The sequence below is a fragment of the Podarcis melisellensis genome (assembly GCF_964234715.1).
Source record: "Podarcis melisellensis genome assembly, chromosome: 16".
NCBI lineage: Eukaryota > Metazoa > Chordata > Lepidosauria > Squamata > Lacertidae > Podarcis > Podarcis melisellensis.
Window position 1 is genome coordinate 13,740,806 of NC_138533.1, and position 23,184 is coordinate 13,763,989.

The window sequence follows — 23,184 nt, forward strand, 5'->3', positions numbered from 1 at the left end:
CACAGGTTGACATCACATATGTTCCTGCTCTGGTACTCTCAACCATAAAAAGGATCTTCCTTCCTGCACTCCTGACCATAAAAGGATCTTCCTCTTCCTACTCTTATCTGGGAGAATAGGTCATCATCTGCGGGAACACACTCTGGCATTATTCCCAGACGTGGGTCTGCGCGTCTTTGTGGTCAGCACATAAGATAAAGCACACACGCATCACCCCTGCTGTACTGGAACTTGGCAAGGTCACTCATTGCCGCCACAGACTGATAAGGGAGAGAGCTTTGTTCTTGTTATGGATTTACTCAACGGCTTGAGTTTATGCATTTTAGCTAAGGAAAAGTAGGGATTTTGCTGCAGTTTAAAAACTGCCTGCACAGTCAGTTTTTGGGTTTTGGAAACCCATTCCTTCAAAGCCCGTGTCTGCCAACTTGAAAGGCAGAACAGGTGCGACCTGGGAGTGTGTTCCTGCCATTGACGAGCCTCCGTCTCTGGCATGATTTGTGGTAAGTTCCTCCTTAATCTGGAATATTGGCATTAATCAAGAGGCGCTCCTGGATCGACATCCCAATGGGCTGCGATCAAGCAGCTGCCAAAAGTACTGAGCTTGGTTTTTTGAAGGTATCTGAATGGTGTTTTTGTGTGTGTGTTTTTGAGCTGGAGAATCCTTACACAGCTGTGAAAGGAAGGGGGAGGACAAGGCGCTTTGTGCTTTCATGTGGTTTTCAAATGGTCTTATTTCTTCTTGTCCTCCCCTGCAAAATGAAAGAGACGTGTGTAGCCATTGTTGTGTTATTTTGTTTGTTAGCGCAGAAAAGAGGGGGGGGGAGGCTTTTGATTTATGCCCAACAAAGAATTCAGCATGGTTTTATTATGCCCTCCCCCACTTGATTGAGGTTGAATGGATTTTATTTATAATTATTTTGGGATCAGACCAGGAGTCTGATGGAGCAATGTGGAGCAAGAAGAATGAGCAAGAGTAATAATTTGGAAAATTTGTTAAGTTGTGGGTGAACATATCAGACGACACAGCGATTCTTCAAACAGATCTTGTTTATTCACAGGCCAGAACAGAACTGAACTGAAGGGTTCAGCCAGCCTGCTTATATAGAGGTCCACCACAATGCATCTGTAACAACTTTCTGTAACTATCCAATCACTGAACGTCACTTTCAATCCCTTATTTGCATATGTGGACCTGAGTGAAAACTATCTACAGTATCCCCCTGCTGGCCCAGGGTGAGAACTTCAGTACATAACAAAATTAATAAAGAATAATCGGAAAAAGGAGTTTTAAATGTGGATCTTGAAGCCTTCTCTGAAACCATCCAGCTTTTTCAGATTTTCTTCCATCGCTGGACTGATATCACTTAAGTTTAACCTAGAAAAAACACAACAAATGTAGCTATGACTGTTATCACTCAGGTAGACTGCCAATAATTGCGGTTTTCAGGAAAGAAAAAAAGACCATAGCAAAGGGAACGTTAGGTTTGCACATTTAAAGCGTATTGAAGAACTCTGTTGCTCTAGAAAAACATACATGCTCTTTTTAATGACTGCAGGTTGGAAAGTGATGGGGAAATGCACTCAAAAGTGTCACATGAATGAATAAAGGGAAGACATGTAAATTTATGATGAAACCTCATAGTCATATAAAAAAGGTAAAGGGACCCCTGACCATTAGGTCCAGTCGTGACCGACTCTGGGGTTGCGGTGCTCTTCTCGCTTTACTGGCCGAGGGAGCCGGCGTTCAGCTTCCGGGTCATGTGGCCAGCATGACTAACCCGCTTCTGGGGAACCAGAGCAGTGCACGTAAACGCTGTTTACCTTCCCGCTGGAGCGATACCTATTTATCTACTTGCACTTTGACGTGCTTTCGAACTGCTAGGTTGGCAGGAGCAGGGACCGAGCAACGGGAGCTCACCCCGTCGCAGGGATTCAAACCGCTGACCTTCTGATCGGCAAGTCCTAGGCTCTATGGTTTAACCCACAGCGCCACCCGTGTCATAGTCATATAACCACCCCCAAACAAATCAGTACATATGCTCAATAAAGGCAGGAGAAAGGGCACTTTCCAGACAACCTGCTTTTTGAGGATTCATCACAATTCATTTTGCAAGGAGGTCCCATGATGTTGCCTCGAATCACACATCACAGTGATTTTTCCTATTATTTTCCCTATCGCAAAATGCCCAATCTTTTTGGGAAGGCAGGCGGTCGTTTTTAATGTTATCACCATCATTATTTGACTGTTTGTTACCCTCCCTTCAGCCTAAGGTCCCTGGGCAGGTCACAACAATTTAAAACAAATTACAGCCACAAGAATATGGTGGGTTATCAAAATATGTATCTGTAGTGTTGGAGGTCAGGTTATACAGCTGCATCTTCAGAAAACAACAAACAATGCACAAATGAAAGGGACCACCACAGAAAGGCCCTCCCTCAGGCTGACTGCCCCTCCAAACTTCCAAGGTGTAGAAGTTTAAATTCCCTTACGGGTGAATGCACTTAGGAAGAGTGAGGCCCGATGGTACCTGATTTCTGTAAGAGCAGGACAAGTCAAAATGAGAGTGTGCACATCTTCAGCACACATATCTGTGAAAGGATTGCCACTCACGTCCAGATACCTGAGGCTAGTGTTGTTGGCTAGAGCAGAGCAAAGTGCCTCAAAGGACACATCCGACAAGGCGTTTTCCTGGATTCTGCAACAGAGGAAGCAAAGACGTCAAAAGCTGCTCCAACCTCTTCAGAGCCTCGCACTCAGGTATAACACGACCCCTATTTTGGGGGACTCAAAGAAAATCAACTTTAGACTCAGCTATACAGCTGCAAATACAGTGGTACCTCAGGTTAAGTACTTAATTTGTTCCGGAGGTCCGTACTTAACCTGAAACTGTTCTTAACCTGAAGCACCACTTTAGCTAATGGGGCCTCCTGCTGCCGCCGCGCCGCCAGAGCACGATTTCTGTTCTCATCCTGAAGCAAAGTTCTTAACCTGAAGCACTATTTCTGGGTTAGCGGAGTCTGTAACCTGAAGCCTATGTAACCTGAGGTACCACTGTAAAACGTTTTAAATGTGTAGTAAAGTGCAATGTACAATTGTGACACTAGATGGCAAAAGTGAGCTGTGCACAATTCAATGTATTTTTCAAAAAAAAAATATTAAAAAGCATTTCCACAGAGGTTTTTTATACTTGTGTAGATTCCACCTTAGTAATTCAGTGGGGCTTTTTACTGTTTGGCTTAGGGGTTGGGAACATCACCTTCAGTACCTGACAGAAAGGCTGCTCATATATTTTCTTAATAAACATCTTAGAAAGTTTGAACCAAAGCCTCTAGAAATGTACAGGTGACCTGCAAATCTTTTAAAATACTCTGCACACCTTGAGGTGGTTGCTTTGACACTTACACTAGTTTCTGTATCCTGCTCTCCGGATTTCTGAACACCTTCAGTAAGTCAGAGAGGCCCTGATCCTGCAGCTTGTTCTTCGACAGGTCAAGATTTAAAAGGGTCTGATTCTCCAAGAGGGCCAAACTCAGGTCTTTACCGCACTGTCCAGTAAGCGCATTCTTTGCCAAGCTGGGAAGAGCAAAGGGAGGAAATGAAGAAGAGAAGGTGGAAAATATGTACACACACAGAGTTTGTGTCTCTGAACAGCTCAATTCTTCTTCTTTTTTAAAGGCTGGACTCCTAAACTCATTTACTAGGGACCAAATACCTCTGGATTCTGCAAGGCTGGATCCTGAACTCCCCCACCCCACCCTGGTGGGCAGTTCTGACAAGTAGGCAGAAGTGACCAATTCCCCCCCTATACAGCTGTATCTATACCTGCCCCTTATCTTATCAGGTGTGGGGCAGGAGGTTGTGGCTTGTGGGAAACAGTTCAGTGCCAGCCCAACGTTGCTGTTGCTTCTTTCTCTCTTTCATGCCTCCAGAAGTACCTGATCACCTATACATTTCTGTTTCATGAAAATGTATTATTAAACAAGTAGTGAAGCGCTGAGTGGCGAGTGTCAAGTCTTGATAACAAATAAATAAATGTGGAATACTGCTGGGCTTTGACAAAGATCGTTGTAATGACGACTGCCGATCTGAACTTTTTCTATGGTTTATTCTTGTAGATTGTGACATCGATCCAGTTGGAAGAACTTGCTATAAAGAACTTTCTATAAAATCAAGTCTTACCGACTAGTGATTTAAATCGTAATTTAAATCAATTTGATTTAAATCAAATCCACCCTGTGGGAAACTAAGAAAAACTGAAGCTTACACATTCATCCACCTCTGTTATCTAACAAAACCGCCCACAGCTCACAACAGAACAGATTGTGAAAGGAATCAGAATTCAAAGGGCACAAGAGCAAAATGTTTCCAATTTACCGTATTTTTCGCTCTATTGGACACAGTTTCCCCCCTCCAAAAATTGAGGGGAAATGTGTGTGCGTCCTATGGAGCGAATGCAGGCTTGTGCCGTAGCCGCGTGCAACCCCTCCGGCAGGGAGAGGCTGCACAGGGCTATGGCTTCTTTAGCCCTGTGCAGCCTCTCCCGGCAGGGAGGGATTGCGCGGGGCTAAAGAGGAAGCCAAAGCAGTGAGCGCGATCCATCCTGCTCGCTGCCTTGGCTTGTGCCATAGCTGCACGCAACCCCTCCGGCAGGGAGAGGTTGTGCACAGCCTGTATGCTGCTCTTTGGGGCTGGGGGGGGGGGAGATTTTTTTTTAATTGATTTCCCCGTCTAAAAACCAGGTGCGCCCTATGGTCCGGTGCGCCCTATGGTGCGGAAAAATACGGTAGTTTTGAGTCAGGAACATTTGCTAGAAGATGCCTTTCCCTAAATACCTTCTGGCTCTTCCAGTGCAGACCCAGTGAGGATTTGGTAAGGAATAGCCCATTAGCTGCAACAAACATACCTCAGGGTTTCCAGTCGACACTCTTTATATTGCAAGATAGAAACAAGCTCCTTTGTGGATGGATTGCTCAGATCATTATTGCAAAGCCTGTGAAAGGAGAAAGAATTTATAGGAATGCAAAAAGCATTTAGTAGTCACTGTAGACCTTGCCCCCCTCCTCGTGTCGCATCCTTTATATTGTGGGACTGAAGGAAGGGACTGTCCTCAAACTGATAATTTGGAAACTGCTTTGGGAGGTTTTTTCATCAAAACTGGGACCTGCTGTAGTTAGATGGTTTCCGCCCCTCTCCTTCCCCTGCCCCCAAGCTAACAGACATCATCTGCCTCAATGGGGAAAGGACAGAGAGGGTGGTAGGCAAGGGTCACATCCACACAATACATTGACATAACTATTAGTCCACTTTAAGAGTCATAGCTTCCCCTAACCACATTCACAACTAGCAGACTGTATGAAGTTTCTGAACTGGCAAGGTCTAATATGAACACTTGGAGCCTGCCTGTCTCGGCATCTGCTGCCTCATCGAAAAGGCAAAAACTTTTGCCAATTTTGATCCCAATACTGCCTTCAGTCTCCCTATGCCAGCCCTTGGCTCTAGTCACTGACCGCAGGGACCTTTGGATAGGAAGACTCTTTGTCAGGTCTCAGGTACATTCAGATGCCCAAGGCCTAGCCTGGCTCTGTGGCAGATGCCTGAATACTAAATACCGGTAACACTTGTCGTGAAGTATGCAACATACCCATTTAAAGTAGTTGGAACCATGGGCCCCAATCCTTCTGCAGGTGCTGTTTCAGTTCATGGGGGTTGGGGGTTGGGTTGGGCAGATTTAGCAAGGTCCAAAGACTAAATTCAATGTAAACCCTGCTCCATCAATTGTTTGGAATGTTTGATCAAACCTTGAAAGTACAGTCATACCTCGGAAGTTGAACAGAATCCGTTCCGGAAGTCCGTTCGACTTCCAAAATGTTTGACTTCCAAAACACAGCTTCTGGTTGGTTGAAGAAAACTCCTGCAGCCAATCAGAAGCCGCAGAAGCCCCATCGAACATTTGGCTTCCAAGAGAACGTTCGAAAACTGAAAGACTCACATCCGTTTTTTTATTGTTTGGGAGCTGAAACGTTTGACTCCCAAGGCGTTTGGGATCTGAGGCACAACTGTACTTGTAATTTGACATCAGCCCTGAATTGCATTTCAGCTGCTTACCTCAGTTCTCTGATTCTGTGCAGCTCAAGGCTGAGCCTCTGCAGTCCCTCGTTCTGAATGAAACACGTATCAAGATTCAGGAGGTCAATCTTAGCGCAGCAACTCAGGACATAAGCAAGGATGACACAGTCCACAGGCATCAGATACAGTTCCGAAAAGTCCATGGAGGCATCACCATCACCCCCCAATGTCTGAGACACAAGGAGCTTGTTGTGTGCCTCAAAAAGCAAATTGAAGAAATTCAAGGTCCTCTTTTTCCCATCAAGAGGCCTTTCCATTTGGAGGAAATCACTGCAGTCCGTCTTCAGGATCCAGTCAATGACTTGCCTAGCGGTCTCTGGTGAGAACTTCCCCAGAAGGGCCTCCAACGGTGCCCTGGTTGCAAACTGAGACAAGCCAGAGAGGAAGCGAAGAAAAATTTCATACTCCCCACCTTGGGCTTCTTGGACTGCTGCCATTATGTATGCAAAATTGTCCCCCTTGAAGTCTAAATAATGGACGAGGGCAGCAAAAAACTCTTGGACAGTGAGGTGGACAAAAGAATAGGTGACGACAGGAGGTGAAGTGGCACTTTGTATGTTTTCCACCAGGAAGGTTTTGACGAGGGGAGATGAATCCACATTAAACGCTTCCAGTTGCGCCTGATCAAACAGAAGTGTGCGATGCTGGAGGCCATACTCAGCCAGCCAGCCAAGTTGTATCATCATCTTCCGTGCCCTTTCACGCTCAGGGAGCTCCTTTGTGTGATTGACCATCACATGCCTGATGTAGCTTACAAAGAGCTGAGTTACTGTTTTGGGAAGGGGGTGTGGCTGTCCGGCCTCAGAGGTGAAGCAAGGCTGCAAGGCTGTGCAAGTAATCCAGCAGTAAGAGGGATTGTAACAGAGGGTGTACAGAACCTGGCTCTCCCTGACATGGGCCAAAGCCTCCTTGGCCACCGCAGCTTCTCCAAAGAAGTTGTGGAAGTACTTTTCTCTTTCCTGGGAGAGGAAGCCCACAATATTGGCCACTCTGTGGAGGACCCCTCTCTCCAAACGGGCAAGGTTGCTCGGGCGGCTGGTCAGGAGGACGGAACATCCCTTCAGAAGCTTCTCTTTCAGTAAACTGGCCACAATCACCCCCACCGGTTTCACATCTCCTGGTTGGGCACAAAATTCTGCGTTCCTGCCCAAGTCAAAGTTACTATTGCTCTCATCCAAACCGTCAAATATGAACAGCAATTTTGGGGGTTCTTGTAGAATTGTGTCAAGCTTAGAGTGTAAATTGGGGTACTCCCGCTGGATCAGGCTTTCTAGGCTGGTCTTTTCCCCCACCGCGTTGAGGTCTCGGAATTTGAAGAAGAAAACAAAAGTGAATTTCTGGTAGTGTTTTCCAGTGGCCCAGTCAAAGACAAACTTCTGCGCTAGAGTGCTCTTGCCTACTCCAGCTACACCGCTCACCATCACAAAGTGGGGCGTGCGGCCTGATCGATAGCACCAACGGAAAAGCCGGTCTGGGGTGATTCGCTCCAGCTCCACCTGCATCTTGTGGCGGAGGCGATATTCATTCAGCTCTCCAGCAGCAGCCAGTGCCTCATGTTCTTGAAACGTTTGTCTCCTGAAGTAGACATCAGCAACTATTTTTATATCCACGTAGCGGTTGAGGATGGGAAAACTTTGCCCCTCAGACCGTGTTCTTTGGCCAGTTTCTTTCAGCAACTTGGTCTGTTCCAACAGAATATGTCTGTGTTCATCCTGACAAGCTGGACAGAAGAAAAAGATTGCAGGGTTCACTGAATTAGGCCCAGCCTAGCAGAACAGGAGATCAAATAGGCAAACACTTCCTGGATTGTAGCATCTCCGGCTACTGGCAGATGATCCGTACAAGAAACACTGAGAGCAAGTGAGCTGGTTTGAAAATCGCCATAAACCTTTGTTCTGCTCCCTCAGCTTGCTCTTTCACCACATCCAAGAAACTGTGGTTAATCTTAACTATGGTTTGTAACAGGGCAACTTGAAAAGCATGGGTTGTTATGGAACTGGGCTATTTGCCACAAACACTAGTTACGATTAAACACAGCTCAGGGTACAGACAAAATATTCATCAAAAACATAAGCAAAACTGACATCCTTGGAAAGAGGGGAAGGGAGAAAGAGGCATGTAAGCGCATGGCTTTCGGTAGGTCACTTCTGTCACAATAAGCCATGGTTCATCATGATGTCCAAATTGGCCCAAGAGTTGAGTTGCACATCCCATTTCAATGCTCCCTTATACAGTCATACCTTGCTTTTCGAACAGCTTACTTCAAAAACAACTCGGATCTTGAATGTCGCAGACCCGGAAGTAGGTGTTCTGGTTTGCAAACTTTGCCTTGGAAGCAGAATGTCTGGCGCGGATTCCGATTGGCTGCAGGACACTCCTGCAGCCAATCGGAAGCCGCACCTTGGTTTCCGAACGTTTTGGAAGTCGAACGGACTTCCGGAATGCATTCTGTCCTGAAAACCAAGGTACGGCTTTATAAAGTAGGACCACAATGCAGAAAGGAATAATTGCTCCACCTTCAGATCTCCATGGTGCTTTGCGGTGCTGACTCCAAGGTAAGCAAGGCCCACCACTCTGCCCAGACCATCCAAGATCAGATGCAGCTTAAGAAAACACTGAGTTGGCACGTCCCACTTCTTTCAGGTTGCAGGGGGAGCTGCTCACTGAGTGCCCCATGCCTGACCAAAATCTGATTCCCTTGATTTGGTTCAGTGGAAAACAGGAAGTGTTGGTGAACTATTTTTATTTGCTATCAGGTACCTTTCATTTCCGGGGCAAGGTTGTGTCCGGTTTCATTTAGGAGAATCTCCTTGAGTAGCGCTTGATCTTCAAAAAAAGAGAAAAAGCAAAACAGTTGGAAATGGAATTTGGCATCGTCTAAGCCACCTGGCATATACAACGCTGACTGGACTGACAGTCAAATTGTTGTTGTTGTTGTTGTTGTTGTTGTTGTTGTTGTTATTTCATACCCCACCCACCTGGCTGAGTTTCCCCAGCCACTCTTCTGACATTGACACTGGTGATGGGACAGCAAGCTGACCTTGGGGTCAGGCCTCAGGGCACAAGCACAGCTCTGTCCTCCAGAACCTCACTGCTGCTCCCTCCAACCCCATTCTCTAGCAGCTACTGCCTGAGGTGGCTGACTCATTCTGCCTGACCGTAAGGCTGGCTGCAATACAAGGAGAACTGGATGAAAACAGAGTCGCCTCTGGACGTCACCATCTTGTAGGGTGCTGGTAAGGTAGGTTTAGCCCAATGAAAGTACATTCAAAAACTCTGGCACAACAAATCCGCTTTTATATTGATAATAGTAATAAACTGTTTGCAGTTACTTATTTTTATATCTTATTTAATAAAATTTAGACGCTGCTTGATTGTAAAAAAACAACAACCACTCAAAGTTGTTTACAAAAAACAACACTGAAATGCAAGGGGGTGGGAAAGACAACGCTACTTTAAAAATGCCAAAGTTAAAATACTAAAACAGATTAAAATTACCTCAACTTTCTAAGCATCTAGGTAGGCTTGTCTCAATATTCATGTTTTCAGCAGATGCTGAAAAGAATACAGTGAAGGATCTCCTTGATCTCAATAGACAGGGAGTTCCCAAGTGCAGGCGCTGCACACACTTTTACAAACAGGCATTACAGTGGAACCTCTACTGCGACCCTATTCCGTTCCGGAGGTCCGTCCGGAGGTCAAAATGGGTCACTGGGAGAGGTGCCGTTGTGTGCAGGCAGCAATTGCCTACTCCTGCGCAAACGGCGGCAAACCCATCGTTTACTCCTGGGTTTGCTGTGGATGTTGGGCAAAACGGACACAAGTGGAGGCGGATGTGAGAAGAGGTTTGACTGTAAACAGCAGCTGTTAGCATTGCCAATTCCACTGACTGAAGCAGTTGAGTGAGCGTACGTGGGGAAAGGCGAGCTCAGGCAAACTGGGCCCGAGTTGTTACAGACTTTATATACCAATAGTAAAGGTAAAGGGACCCCTGACCATTAGGTCCAGTCGTGGCCGACTCTGGGGTTGCGGCGCTCATCTCGCTTTATTGGCCGAGGGAGCCGGGGTACAGCTTCCAGGTCATGTGGCCAGCATGACTAAGCCGCTTCTGGCGGACCAGAGCAGCGCATGAAAACACTGTTTACCTTCCTTCCGGAGTGGTATCTATTTATCTACTTGAACTTTGACGTGCTTTCGAACTGCTAGGTTGGCAGGAGCAGGGACCGAGCAACGGGAGCTCACCCCGTCGCGGGGATTCGAACCACTGACCTTCTGATTGGCAAGCCTTAGGCTCTGTGGTTTAACCCACAGCGCCACCTGTGTCCCATTACAGTAACACCTTAAAAACAAAAGAAAAAGAAAATTCTCACTACTTAGGGAGCAGGGAACAATATATTACCTTTGCGGGTGATTTCCCCCACCATCACCTCAAGGTTGGGATGAGACCAGTGGCGCCTCAGAGCGCAGAGACTCTTCCAAAGCCCTATTGCCAAAGCCTTGTTACTGGCAAGGTCAGCAACTAGCTTCTCTGCTGCTGCAGTTGAATCCTCGTGCTTCTCTATTTTTTCATAGATCTAAATGAAACACAGACAGAGTTTAGCTATCTAGCTAGCAGGGGGGGAAATACAGCAATCTTCTCACTCAGATCAAGGGCCCAGCTATGCCGCCATCTTGTTCACCGTAGGGCCAAGCCAAATGCTTCAGGGAAGCTTGCAGGCAATGTATGAAGCTGGCAGCCCTCCTCCTCTGCTGTTTGTTCCTATCAACCAATATTCAGGTATACTGTCATTGAAATGGAAGTTCTATTAAGCTTCCATGTTCAATGGCTGCCGACAATTCTCCATCTCCATGAATTTGTCTGAACTTTAAAAGAAAAAAACGGAATGCAAAACTAACCCCAGCCTCCCTAGCCGTTTGCAGAATGTGTCTTTCTCAATACGACGGCCTTCTATGGCCGACTGCCATTTAAAGGCTTCTGGGTAAGTGTGGCTATTTTGCCCCAGTTTCCTCCTTAGGCCAGAGCAGGGTGGGGGTTGCATTGGTCAAAATTCTCCCAAACGCTCCTTGCATTTGGGATTGTGTTCTTGAGGATCCACCGTTCCCTTAGAAATGCAGCCCCCGCCATACTTTTTTTAAGGACCTGCAAAGCACTGTTACCTGGGCTTGCTCAGGTGTAATGACCTTCCTGCTCCTCAGTTCCTGAACCACCAGGGCGATGTCATTTTCGATGACGTAGATCAAGTCCGGGTGGAAATACTCTGTGACTCTCCTTAGCTGGCCTTCTGCGAAAGCCTCTAAGTGTTTGACGAAGCGTTGCAGGTCCCCTGAAAAGAGACAGCACAGCAGCCATGAACGCAGCCAGGATTCAGAAGTTGCTTTCGTGGGGTTGGGATCCTCAGAGAAACACTCCTGGAAGCCTAGAAATGTGGTGGTTTAGCCACATAGACACCAGTACATTTTATATACAGTGGTACCTTGGTTCTCGAACGTAATCCATTCCAGAAGACCGTTCGACTTCCGAAACGTTTGAAAACCGAGGCGCAAAGGGCTGGCCTGCAGGTTCAACAGGAAAAACTGAAAAACACACAGTAGAAGCCATTTGACTTCTGAGGAGCGTTCGAAAACAGAAGCAATTACTTCTAGGTTTTTGGCATTCAAAAACCGAAACGTTCCGAGATGCTCAAAAAAGGAGATACCACTGTGTACACACACACACACACACACACACGGTTTTTCCTCCACCATATCCTAAAATATCAGGGCAGTGAACAACAAGCAAACTTTTCTGCAACTTTTCAAGGGCTTTTTCACTCAAGTGCCCTTTCTTGAACAGATTAATCAGAACTATCCAGTCTCAAATAGTGGAACTGGTACTAGATTTCTACATAATTAAAATAATGCCTTTTGCAAATCATATGTTGGGTTGCTGAACCATGTATATATATCAGGGGAAATGCCACAGCTCAACAGTACAGCATCTGGTTTGCATGCAAAAGGTCTCAGGTCTCTCTGGCAATCTCCAGATTAGGGTTAGGACTGTCCCCTATCTGCCAGCCAGTGTACTGAGCTACATGGACCGGCTGTGGGCAGGATCGCTGCGTTGCCAGGGGTTGAGCTAGATGACCCTCGTGGTCCCTTCCAGCTCTACAGTGCTATGGTCTGACTCGGTGTGATTCCTTAATCCCAATTGCCAGTCTGCTGCTGATGACAGCAGTCCACCTGTCACTCACTCACAGACACAAGCTTACCTTCGGTTATTACAACACCTCTGCAGTTTGCAGCCATTTTGGATTCCACCTTGCTATAATGCCACTCACTGAAAGGGAGACAATGAAAAAGGGGGGGAAATCAATGCTGGAATAGCACTAATGGGGTTCCTTCTTCCTTTTCACGTTGCAAGCACATGGCGCTCAACTTTTCACAGGTGAAAATGGGGGTCTTGTTTGTTAACATTCCCAGTTTTTAAAACCAAGAATGACTGGCCAAGCATCTCACTGCATAACATAGGAGCCAATTCCTAGGGGCCGAGGTCCCTTTGCCTCCACCACCCCCATAAAATATTTGAGGGGTCTGGGCTGTCCAAAGTGAATGGGCATTGCCATTCAAATGGTGGGACTGTGCACTGGGCTTACCGGGGGCCCCCAACATTTTATTCAAGTTGGCATGACTGCTGCCAAGGCGCTGTACTAGTGATTCTCACAGGGTGTGGAACGGCGCACTGGTGTGGCAAGAGAGAACGGCAAGTGTGGAGGGAATTGAGGACAATGGGGAAAACATTTCATTCTTTCCCACAGCACTTTCTTTGCGGCAAGGAGTTTAACAACTCAGCTTTCCTTCAGCTAATTACATGCATTTACTGTGGGAAATATAACTTCCTCAAGTCGCTGATCGTAGAGGCTCTAAATGCGTGTGTTATTTCTTTTATATTTTCTACTCCCCCACCCCATGTGCCTCTCAAAGTATTTATACTCGTCCCCAGTGTTTTTTCTTTTCTTCAGGGGGTACTCAAGGGCACATAGTACCAGCACCTCTTTTTGTTGTTAAAAAGTGTGGCACTTACTGTAGCAACTTCATGGTGAGTGCCAGGACCTATTTTTCTAGGAAAAAAACCACTGCTCATCATCTGTAATTTCTTCTCCCATTCTCCTTTCATACACAACTTGAACTTTATACCCCAGCCTCCCAAACCAATTTCTTTCATCCTGCCTCCCTGGTTCTTTTACACTCACTTCCTCCTCCTATAAAAATATTTTCCTCTCTAATCCTTTTTAATTCCAGCAGTAATTATTATAGCAATAAATATTAATCTTTTACCTCACAGTTTCCTTAATACCTCCCCAGGCCCTTCCCCCTCAAAGGAGGGAGACCTTCCTCCCCCGAAATCTTTCTGTGTCCCTGCCACTGTGGGGAGGATGTGAGGAGCTTCTGGAGCCATGGGGGCAGCTGCCCCCCACATCAACTAAATGAATAAAAATACTTAACTAACTGACCAATCACAGATAGCTTAGTTCTGCCCCACACCATCCTGGCTAAACCCGTGTCTGGAACTGTACTGGACCAACCAAAAGGCTATGGCACAGCAAGGGGGCAAGGCAGGCATGCAAGAAAGACCTGGGTGCAGCCTGTGGCGCTCAGACCCACCTGGAAGTGAGTTGCACCCCACTGTTTGAAATGCTGAAATGGCGAAAATGACCAGGAAGATCAGAGATCAAGAAGATAATGAATTTAATAAAGAATGGGGGAAATCTGTAAGTTGCTTAAAAGAACACTGTAAACAATTAAAAACTTTGGCAGGATTCTAAGAAACACTTGCAATGTAGCGAGAACTATGGTGAGAACCGAGTATTAAGAAAATATGGAGAACATTATGAGATGCAGTTGGAAAAGAATAACGATGGAAACCGTGGAGGGGTGGAGGGAAGCCCGGGGATTCAGAGAATCCTATCTGTATATGATTATGTTTTATTTGTGATGATAATTGTTAAAGATAAAAATGAATAAAAATATTTAAAAAGTAAAAAGAAAGGGGGAAAACCACTGCTCTAAGCAGTAATGAAAGCAAGAAAACAGCATCATAATAACAGTAAAAAAACACTTTGTAAAAAGAGAAAAAAACAGAGAAATGGGGTCTGATCTGATGGGTCAGGTGGGCAAGCCGGTTCAAAAACATGACTTCTGAAGCAACAGGTGGAGGTTGCTTTTTTCACATGTGGGACGTTGCACAGAGCAGGGACAACAGCAGAAAAGGCCTGTTTTCAGGACCCGACGCTGTGATATTCTGTAGAGTCCAGTGCCATGAGCAAAATATACCCCCAGGTGATGTAAGTCAGGTATGGGTCACCTTTGGCCTGACAGGTACTGCGGAACTACAACTCCCATCAGCCCCAGCGAGCACAGCCAGCAGTCAGAATTGACGAGAATTGCAGTTCAGTAACACTACAGTATGCGGGAACAGACAAGGTCGTAGACACCCCCCCCCTTAAATCAAGCAAAACAATATAAATACTTGACTAATGGACCGATCACGTAGGTTCTGCCCCCTCTAACAAAAGTCCCGCCCCCTAAACCAAGTCCTCCCACCCCCACCCCCCACAATCAAAATCCTGGCTACGCCCTTGGGGACAGGCTGTCTCTCAAAGCACCTGGTCCAGGCTGCTGATACTGTACATTTTTGTGGGGCGGGAGAGAAGATTGAAGGAGGGACTAACGACGACCACAACAGCCCTGGACAATGAACGCTCTGTGTCGGAGGGAGAATGCACTCTGTGTATGCTCGGTGACCCTCATCTTTTATTTGCTGGCCAGATTCCAAATGTCAGGAAGTCCCCCAGAGTCCTCAACTGGGACCATGAACTTCAGGTCACTGGGCGGAGAGCACTCACCTGCCCGATTACGCTGATGTTCAGCCTTGCTGGTCTTCTGGAAGCTGACTTTGATGGAGGGCCAGAGAGAGCCGAGGCAAGAGGGGATCTGTGCATGCTCAGATCACCGCGGCCTGGGTCGCTGCTGCTGCCTCCGTCTTCACTGCTGGCAGGAAAAAACAGGCGCCATTTCATGCGAGAAACTTCTCGTTCTGCTTTCACTTTCAGTAGATCGCTGGGAGGTGGCTTTCAGACAGCAAACACAGCCAGCTGTCGAGTAATTCCTGGCTTCACGTTTCCTCTTATTTCAGGCTGCAAATAGCAGTCCTAGATTTCAGGGGGAGGGGAGTTTAGGGCTGCAAACCTGTGCAAAAGTGAAGTGGGTAATTGCTTCCAAGTAATCGTCGCGCGGTAAGTCAGTGGGGTGGATTCCTCAGGCCCTGGGGGCATAATGAGACCCGCCCCCCCTCCAAAGCCTCTTTATCTTGCCCTTGCAAAGTTCCCCAGGGCGCACCCTCTCACTGAACCCACTGCAATATGCACTTCATCTTCATCATCATAAACTTTATTGCACTAGCCAAAGGCCATGGCATCATTCACAAAGGGAACAAAAAGAGCAGTAATAATCATAAAAACATCAGGCACTGCAAATACAATAAACCACGGTCATGTCTCTGAGAAGTTATTTGTTGCATATTATAGAATAGCAGAGGGTTCTCAGGTAGGGTGGGAGAGTCTTTAGAAGCAAGCTTCCTGTACAAAAATAAACAAATCTACTTTTGGCCCACCCGTGATATGTGGCCCTTGGGTGTTTGCCCAGATGGGAATGTGGCCCTCAGACTTAAAATCATGGTTCTGCACCCACAAGTGTTTTGGGCAACTGCCCGTTTAAATAACTGACTGAAGTAGACGTAACATAAAAAATAAAAATAACATAAGGTTTTTTAAAAATGCTGCCAGAGGTGCTTTGATTGCAACCTCTTATGAGGTTGCTGTTTTGTTGTTTTAACTATTTGTGCTTTTATTTTGTATTTTTTATCTTGAGATCTTTTGATGAAGGGTGGCACATAAATAAAATAAATAAATAAAAATAAACCTCCTGGATCAGGAGAAAGGCCTGTGAAATCCAACAACTTGCAGTTGGTTCTCACCATCAGACTGCAGGGAGGTCTTCTCCTACCTGGGCAGTTATCTTTCCACAAGTGCCGACATTGATGCCGAAATCCAGCATCGCCTAAGCTCTGTGAGTGCAGCTCTCTCCCAATTGAAGTGCAGTGTGTTTGACATTCGCAGGGAAATCAAAATACTTGTTTACAAAGCTATTGTACTACCAACCTTACTGTATGCTTGTGAAACGTTGACCACTTATAAACGCCATCTCCAACTCCTCAAAAGATTCCATCAACGGTGTCTCTGAAAAAATTTACACATCACTTGGGAAGACAGGCAAACAATGCCAGTGTACTGGAAGAAGCAAAGATCACCAGTGTTGAAGCAATGATTCTTTAACATCCACTTTGTTGAATTGGTCATGTGCAGATGGCTGATTATCGTCTTCCAAAGCAACTACTCTATTCCAAACTTAAAAATGGAAAGTGTAATGCTGGTGGTCAACAAGAGAGGTTCAAAGACTCTCTCAAGGCAAATATTAAAAAATGCAGTATAAACACTGATAATTGGCCTGCGAGTGCTCCACTTGGAGAACAGCCTTTACCAAAGGTGTCATGGGCTTTCAAGATGCTGGAACTCAGGACGAAAGGGAGAAAGGTGCTAAGAGGAAGACATGTTTGGCAAACCCTCACCATGATCAACTCACGTCCAGAAACCTCTGTCCCCACTGTGGAAGGACGTGTGGATCCAGAATTGGCCTTCACAGTCACAGACTCACTGTTAAAACCGTGTTCATGGAAGACAATCTTACTCAGCTACGAGTGATCGCCAAGGAAAAAGAAGCCTGTCCACAGCCATTGTGGCTAGCAGCCACAGGGAACCTTATCCTTCAAGAATTTTCCTAATGCTGTTTCAAAACCATGCAAGCCATGGGTTGATTTCCTTTTGTCTATCCCAAGTCTTCCAACCTTCAGCTCTTGGTATCAGGAGGTAGAGAAAAACCTTTTCTCAGCTACTTTCTCTGCACAACAGAATTACAGATAGCACACCATTTTTAATGCAAGTTTTTATTTGACGTATATACACGGTTCAAGCTATTAAAAATTATACAATATTTACAAAAAAATTAAATAATTATCCAAACCTCCTTCACCTCCATGTTAACACACAGCGTTCATATCAACTCCTAAAGGAGCCAAGTTTGACAAAAATAGTAATTATTATTTGCGGCATTCAAAAGGACCCTGAGCCAACTGAACACCACTGATGTTAAAAATAAGAAATGAGAACAGAGGTATAGATTCTTCCCAAAGCAATTCCCTTCTCCCAGGTGACACAACTTGAAAACAGATTTTTCTTCTTCTTGAATGACGTATTACAGGTTTAATCCAGGTCATACTCAGGCTGATCCATTCTGAGCCATGATGGGCATTGGATAAAACCCAATGAATTTGACATGTAAACAACAACAAAATGGCAATCGCTTTTCCAAAATACCATTTCCCGCTCCCCCTCCCACTATTTATGTAAAGGGGGAATCCAGCAGCTGTAGGATTTCTGCTATCACTTTGACTAGCCATCTCATTTGGTTAAGACCCGGAATGCAGAAGTAAAACCTGGGAGGCTGCTTTGTTAAAATGCATGTAATTATCTGTTCCAAAACCCATAAAATGTTGCAGGAGAGGCTGTGAGGAAGGTAACACAATCTGGCCACTTTCAAATGTGTTTTTGGAGGTGTGGAAAAAAAGGCCACTCGGCTCTCGAGAAAGCGTACACAAAATCAAAAGCTCTTTTTTTAAAAAGGGAGGGGAGAAAATCATATGGGTAATAATATGCTGAGCAGCTGCAAACAGGCCACAAAAACTCAAAGCCTCCTTGTAAGTCAGGGATAGGGGAGCCTGCGGTCCTCTGGGTGTTGCTGGGCTCCACCTCCCATTGATCAGAGAGATGGGGAGTTGGAGTCCAGCGACATCACAGGTTCTGCATGCCTGTTGGTCTTCAGGGAGTCACTTGTGTGGAAACAAATCCTCCATTTCAAATCACTGCCTCCATGATGGGCTGTGTGCAGTGCCAGGAGCAAGGAAAATCCACTGGCAAGACACAGCAATTGCAAGCACACCTCTCTCCCCAACTTCTTCCCTTTCCGCCCACTTTTCTTCTGTTTACAGCAGGTGTTGGAGAATTTTGGCCTTCTAGATGTTGCTGAGTAAGAGTTTCCATCCTCTTAAGTCACCACCTGCTTGCAGGGACTGGTGGGACCTCAGCAACATTTAGATCGGTGTTTTCCAAACTTGGGTTCTCCAGCTGTTTTTGAACTAGTGTTCCCATCATCCCCGACCACTGGTCTTTGCAAGCTAGGGATGATGGGCGTTGCAGTCCAAAAACAGCTGGAGACCCAAGTTTGGGAAACACTGATCTTGAGAGTGAAAGGTTCCCCACACCTGAATTACAGGTGCTGTCACTTGTGTGCGTGTCTTTTGGCTTTTTGCTCCTCCAAATCTTCCCTTCCCTGCTGCTTTGGGCAGAAGGGAACACATCCATTGCACACCTGAGCAATGGCATTCACTCATTGAAAAAGCAGGTGGCCGAGCTTGCTTCAAAGTGCTATACAATGGCATATTTGATCTCAGGTTCATTCCTAGGCCTAGGCAAAACCTGCACAGCAAATGGAAGGGAAAGCCACCAACTGCACCCCCTGGCAGAATCCAAACTGATGGGGTCAGACCATCAATCCTGCCTGCCCCCTTAAGAGAAGAGGCTCTAGTATTTATACCCCAGTGAGGAACCTGCAATCCTCCAAAAGTTGCTGGATTACAACTCACATCATCCCTGACCGCCGGCTGTGGCTGATGGAAGTTGGAAGTCCAACGAGACATGGAAAGTTGGCAGGTTCCCCATCTCTGGCTTACATGTAACACACCTCCAAAGCATTGTGATATGGGTTCCTTCAAAAGTAAAAGTATCAGGAAGGGTACTGGCAGAAAGGCCACAGCGCAATGTGGGAGATGGGGGGGGTATGAACAACAGAGCCCTGGGTTAGTGGGACACAGCATAGAAAGGGCAGGAAGGAATTGGAAGGGTGAGATTTCAACCCGGCTGCCCACAGCAAGCTCTCCCACCCAAAAAAACCTCTCGCCAGGCATTAAGACAAAGTCACTGGACATTTTCCAAGATGGTGATATGTACTTAATTCAGGATTTCTTAATTTTTTTTGCACATGTCGAGCTTCCCGAAACAGAAAGGCTGTTCGAGGGTCCATGTGCAAAACTGCTCTACTACAAGACAGTCTTTCAATGCTATAATTAGAGCGTGACATTCTACCTCCTGGGGGATGTATGCAACTTTCTTAACATTAGCCACATACTGCCAATGCACATTCCAAAACAAGATGGGAGCCATGTTCTCTTCCTAACATTACAAAATTGGATTCGCAGGGGAGGTGTGGACAAGAGAAAGTCACTTGTCAGTCATTGCTTCTTGCCTTCCTCAAAGGGGCAGGTGGTTTGCAGAGATGTGCCCACTGTGTCAGATTTAGTACACCTTATTACAAAGCGTGGCACATGCTAACTTTCTCCTATCTGTCAATTCTGTAAATCCACCTTAGTTTTACTGAGCAGAGAGGACAAAGGGAGAACCACCCTCAGAAGGCTTTTCCAAAATCTGGAAAGATGAAGCTAACAGGAGCCGTGATCAAAGTCTTTTATTGAAATCAATACTTTAAGCTACCCTTCCCATGTGCCTCTTCCCACAACCACCACCTCAAATCTAAACTGATTGGTTTCTTCCTCTTCTGCCAAGTAACAAACATGAATACTGCATGTCACAATGCCCTAACCCATCTCAAAGCGGGACAACTTAGACCCCAAAACAACTTGGAAGTTACAGAGAGATGGCCCAGTTTCTCTGAAAAAAGAAATACAAGGCGATCCAGCATCAAATATAGATGGTCCTACAGGTAGTGTCCCAGGAATGAAAACAGAATTAAGCAGGCCTCTTGCCAGGGGGTGGGATTTCATATTCCATGAGCTGAACAATCCAGCATTTTGCTGGGAGCATGGGGTGTTTCAGTGAGAAGGGGCAGAGGCAGAGAGACCCTTGGCACCATCTCAGGGACAGGACAGTGTTTTCCACCCTGCAGGGGAGCAGGGACCCCAGAGGGAGCCTGACAGCTTCAGACCGTTTACAGCATGGGGGTCCCAAGTGCAAGGGAAAAGCACACACTGCTGGATCCACCAGCTGGAGAATGTCTCCCTATTAGTTTCTGAAAACTGCCTGTTCTTTTAAAGCAAGGGAGAAAGCATCACACTCAAGAGCCAACCCCACTGTAAAGCTGGAGATGAGTGCACTGAGATGAGATGCAAAAGCAGGCAAATGCTTCCAGCCCCCTAACCCCACTCTCAGAATAGCTGCTCAGGTAACATGGGGGCCCTGCCTTTGGGAAGGGAAGGCCCATCCCAGGCTCCGCTCCTCTCCCTGCTGCCTTTCAGACAGCTTGATCAGGCGTAGCTGGGATCTAGAAGCTGATGGACATTATTGTGAAGACGCCAGAAAGGAGGCGTTGTTATTCCCAGAAATGAAGCCCGACAGACACAGGCAGGAACGTCTCAAAAGGCCTCTTCCCCAATGCCGGCAGCTTCAGGAGCTGAGGAAGGGGAGGGCATGCTGTCTGTGGTGACTCTCAAATAAGCATTTGAAAAAGAGAGAGTGAAGAGGGGCTGCAAAGAAGAGCAGGCAAACCTGGAATTAATGGAAGCAGAGGAAGAGGGTGCCAGAACTGGAAACGCAAACCACCACTGGGAGGACTCGGTGGCTGACTGTCTACTTAACCAACATGCTTTCAGAGGCTCTCAGATGTCCTATGATGCTTACATTTGTTCTAACTTTCTCAGGATTACACCCACAGCCTGCCACATATTGTGTGTACTCAGAACTCGGGACTCTGGATTAGGCATTGCAAGGCCCGCACAGGCTGCAGCCGAGAGTCAACTAACGCCTGGCTCCAGCCCTTGAAGCAGCAGAGGGGCAAGGCAGACGGATGGCCACCTCAGAGGGCACATCCCATCTCCTCCTGTAACCCTCTCACAGCAGGACCCCAGGACCTCCTCTCCATCTGCTGCTGCTTGGAGGAATCCTTGTTTAAAAGTCAGGTTAAGGGAGTACGAAATAGTTTTAAATCGCAAGCCGCATGCCCACAGAGAGAGGGGAGAGCAAGCGCTACAGACCTACATCCTCTGCTGCCAAGAATATGTCTCCTCTCCACCTGAGCTCAGAGAGAGCCAGCAAAAGTAAGCATTGAGGTGACCTGCTGTTTCCCCAGGGTGTTTGTATGTTTGGGAGGGTAAAAAAGACCTTGTGGTGGGAAGCTGAGGCCTTAAAACAGCTACTGTGAAAAAGCATCTACAAAAATGTCAAGCATATGTTCCATTCAGTTGGCCTCCACTCCCCCACCCCAAAATTGAAAAGGCTGCTTTGCTCAGAAATAGCCAACGAAGAACCCACCTAAAAATCCCGCCGTCAGAAATGGAGAACTAAACAAACAAAAACAAACTGCCCGCAGGAGAAGCCACCCTCCAAAACTGTTGATGGGGAAACCCTTTCAGCCAGGTGTGCAAAAGGTGTGCAAAAGGGAAGGAGGGCCTTCCTCAGGCTGCTCCCGTGGAGTAAGAGTCCGTCTGGCTGAGACGAGACAGACTTGGGAACTAGAGGCATTGCTGTCCTTCTGTGAGGGGGTCAGAATAAGACTGGTCTATGTTGTAGGATGGACAGTCGCTTTCTTTTAAGAGTTAGAAATCAAGGCAGAGTCAAGTTTTGGAGGCGCTTCCCCCTCCCACCCTCTCCGGTCCTGCAGAAAAGTGTGGACCCCCTCCCCAGAGGTGGCTGTGTATCGCATCAGCACTCAGTAGCACAAGTAAAAGGCATCCAGGTCTCCTTTCTCTCACCGCATGTTGCTTTTCTTCGTCTTTTTTCTCTTTTTTTTGGAAAAGGGAAAGAAATAGCACAGGCTGGGAGGGGGCAGCAGGGACATCAATGGGAGGAGGAAGAAGGAAATTCCAGTTTTTGAAGTCGGCGCCTGCGCAGCTCTGCAGTGTCTGGTTCCTCTGGGGAAGATTGAGCTCCATCCTGCTCCTGGCCAGATGGCTCCGTGTAGCCCTTGGCACCGGCTGCTGCTGCTGGGGACAGATCTGGGGAGGGAGAAACACCACAATTTGGGGGGTCTGTGCCAAAACTGTCACAAACACACAAGGAGGTAGCGTTCCTCAGCATCAAGTTTCTAGTCCTTTTAGTTGTGTGTGTGTGTGTCTTATAAAATTTATATACTGCTTGAATGCAAAAAAACAAACCCTCAAAGCTGTTTACACAAAAAATTAAGTAAATCAAATACTTGTTGTTTCAACTCAGCTGGAAATTGTTTTAGTAAAATTTGATTTTGGGGTTGTCTATTTCCATTCTCCTCCTAACTTCATTGCTGTTTTTGTTGTCTTATTTTATAGCCTTATTCTTATTTATGGCAGAGCTGTAACATTTTATTATTTGCTATGTTCCCTGGACTCTGTTGGAGGAATAGCAGGATACAAATGTTTTAAACAAGCAAATATTATTCCATTTTAAAATAAAAACCATTCATTCTACACCCATACTTGCATCTGAAACAGGCTCCCCTGTCCACTGATCACTCCCACTGGTCCACTCCCCTTGGTGCACTTGAACTCAGTAACCACTGTGTTCCCCAAGGCTGACCAAGTCCCGACTGTCAAAATGCAGAAAGCGGGGGCTATGCTACTTCTGTGATACCCCCACTAAACATTTCATTAGCATCAGCAGCATGCTAAGGAGAACCAGCAGCCAGGAATCCAAAACCCAGCAGCTTCAAAGAAGTAAAATGTGTTAGAATCCTAGAATCACAGATTGTAGAGTGGGAAGGGACCTTAGGGTCATCTAGTCCAACCCCCTGCAATGCGGAAATCTTTTGCCCCACGTGGGGCTCGAACACATGATTAAGAGTCTCATGCTCTGCTGACTTTCAAGCTGATAAAGCTGGGGATCCTGGCATGCTGCCTGCAACTGTATCCCCCTTTCAAAAGCGAC

The 23,184-nt window shown here is 46.4% G+C and overlaps 2 protein-coding genes across 8 annotated transcripts in view; both read right to left on the bottom strand.

Moving 5' to 3' along the window:
- Nucleotides 1-1,029: 1,029 nt before the first annotated feature.
- LOC309358385 (NACHT, LRR and PYD domains-containing protein 12-like) lies at nucleotides 1,030-12,466 on the bottom strand. 2 transcript variants are annotated; one of them, XM_081891374.1, is made up of 9 exons: nucleotides 12,376-12,466; nucleotides 11,285-11,451; nucleotides 10,527-10,701; nucleotides 8,888-8,953; nucleotides 6,107-7,847; nucleotides 4,905-4,991; nucleotides 3,404-3,574; nucleotides 2,529-2,696; nucleotides 1,030-1,375 (listed from the first exon to the last, which is right to left on the bottom strand). In XM_081891374.1, exons 1-9 carry the CDS (start codon nucleotides 12,410-12,412, stop codon nucleotides 1,288-1,290), a joined length of 2,700 nt encoding a protein of 899 aa, XP_081747500.1. In that variant the 5' UTR covers nucleotides 12,413-12,466; the 3' UTR covers nucleotides 1,030-1,287. The 2 variants fall into 2 exon arrangements, with proteins under 2 accessions (XP_081747500.1, XP_081747499.1); XM_081891373.1 differs by lacking the exon at nucleotides 12,376-12,466 and adding an exon at nucleotides 11,602-12,343.
- Nucleotides 12,467-17,149: 4,683 nt separating this feature from the next.
- The window catches only part of SYVN1 (synoviolin 1), a 34,276-nt gene continuing 28,241 nt past the window's right edge, over nucleotides 17,150-23,184 (bottom strand). For 5 of the 6 annotated variants that reach the window (XM_081891525.1, XM_081891526.1, XM_081891523.1 and 2 more), the window contains exon 16: nucleotides 17,150-22,280. In XM_081891525.1, coding sequence (XP_081747651.1) covers nucleotides 22,123-22,280 — 158 coding nt within the window. In that variant the 3' untranslated portion in view covers nucleotides 17,150-22,122. The remainder of the gene's footprint in view (nucleotides 22,281-23,184) is intronic. The other variant, XM_081891527.1, reaches the window with a different exon arrangement.

Bases quoted from the DNA above. Each gene is read 5' to 3' on its own strand.
- LOC309358385 (XM_081891373.1), bottom strand. From the start codon at position 11,872: ATGGTGGAGGAAAAACCGTGTGTGTGTGTGTGTGTGTGTGTACACAGT. The intron at 7,848-8,887 runs GTACCTGATAGC...TCTTCTGTCCAG, and splicing joins CCTTGCCCCGGAAATGAAAG to CTTGTCAGGATGAACACAGA. The intron at 4,992-6,106 runs GTAAGCAGCTGA...CTCCTTTCACAG, and splicing joins CACAGAATCAGAGAACTGAG to GCTTTGCAATAATGATCTGA.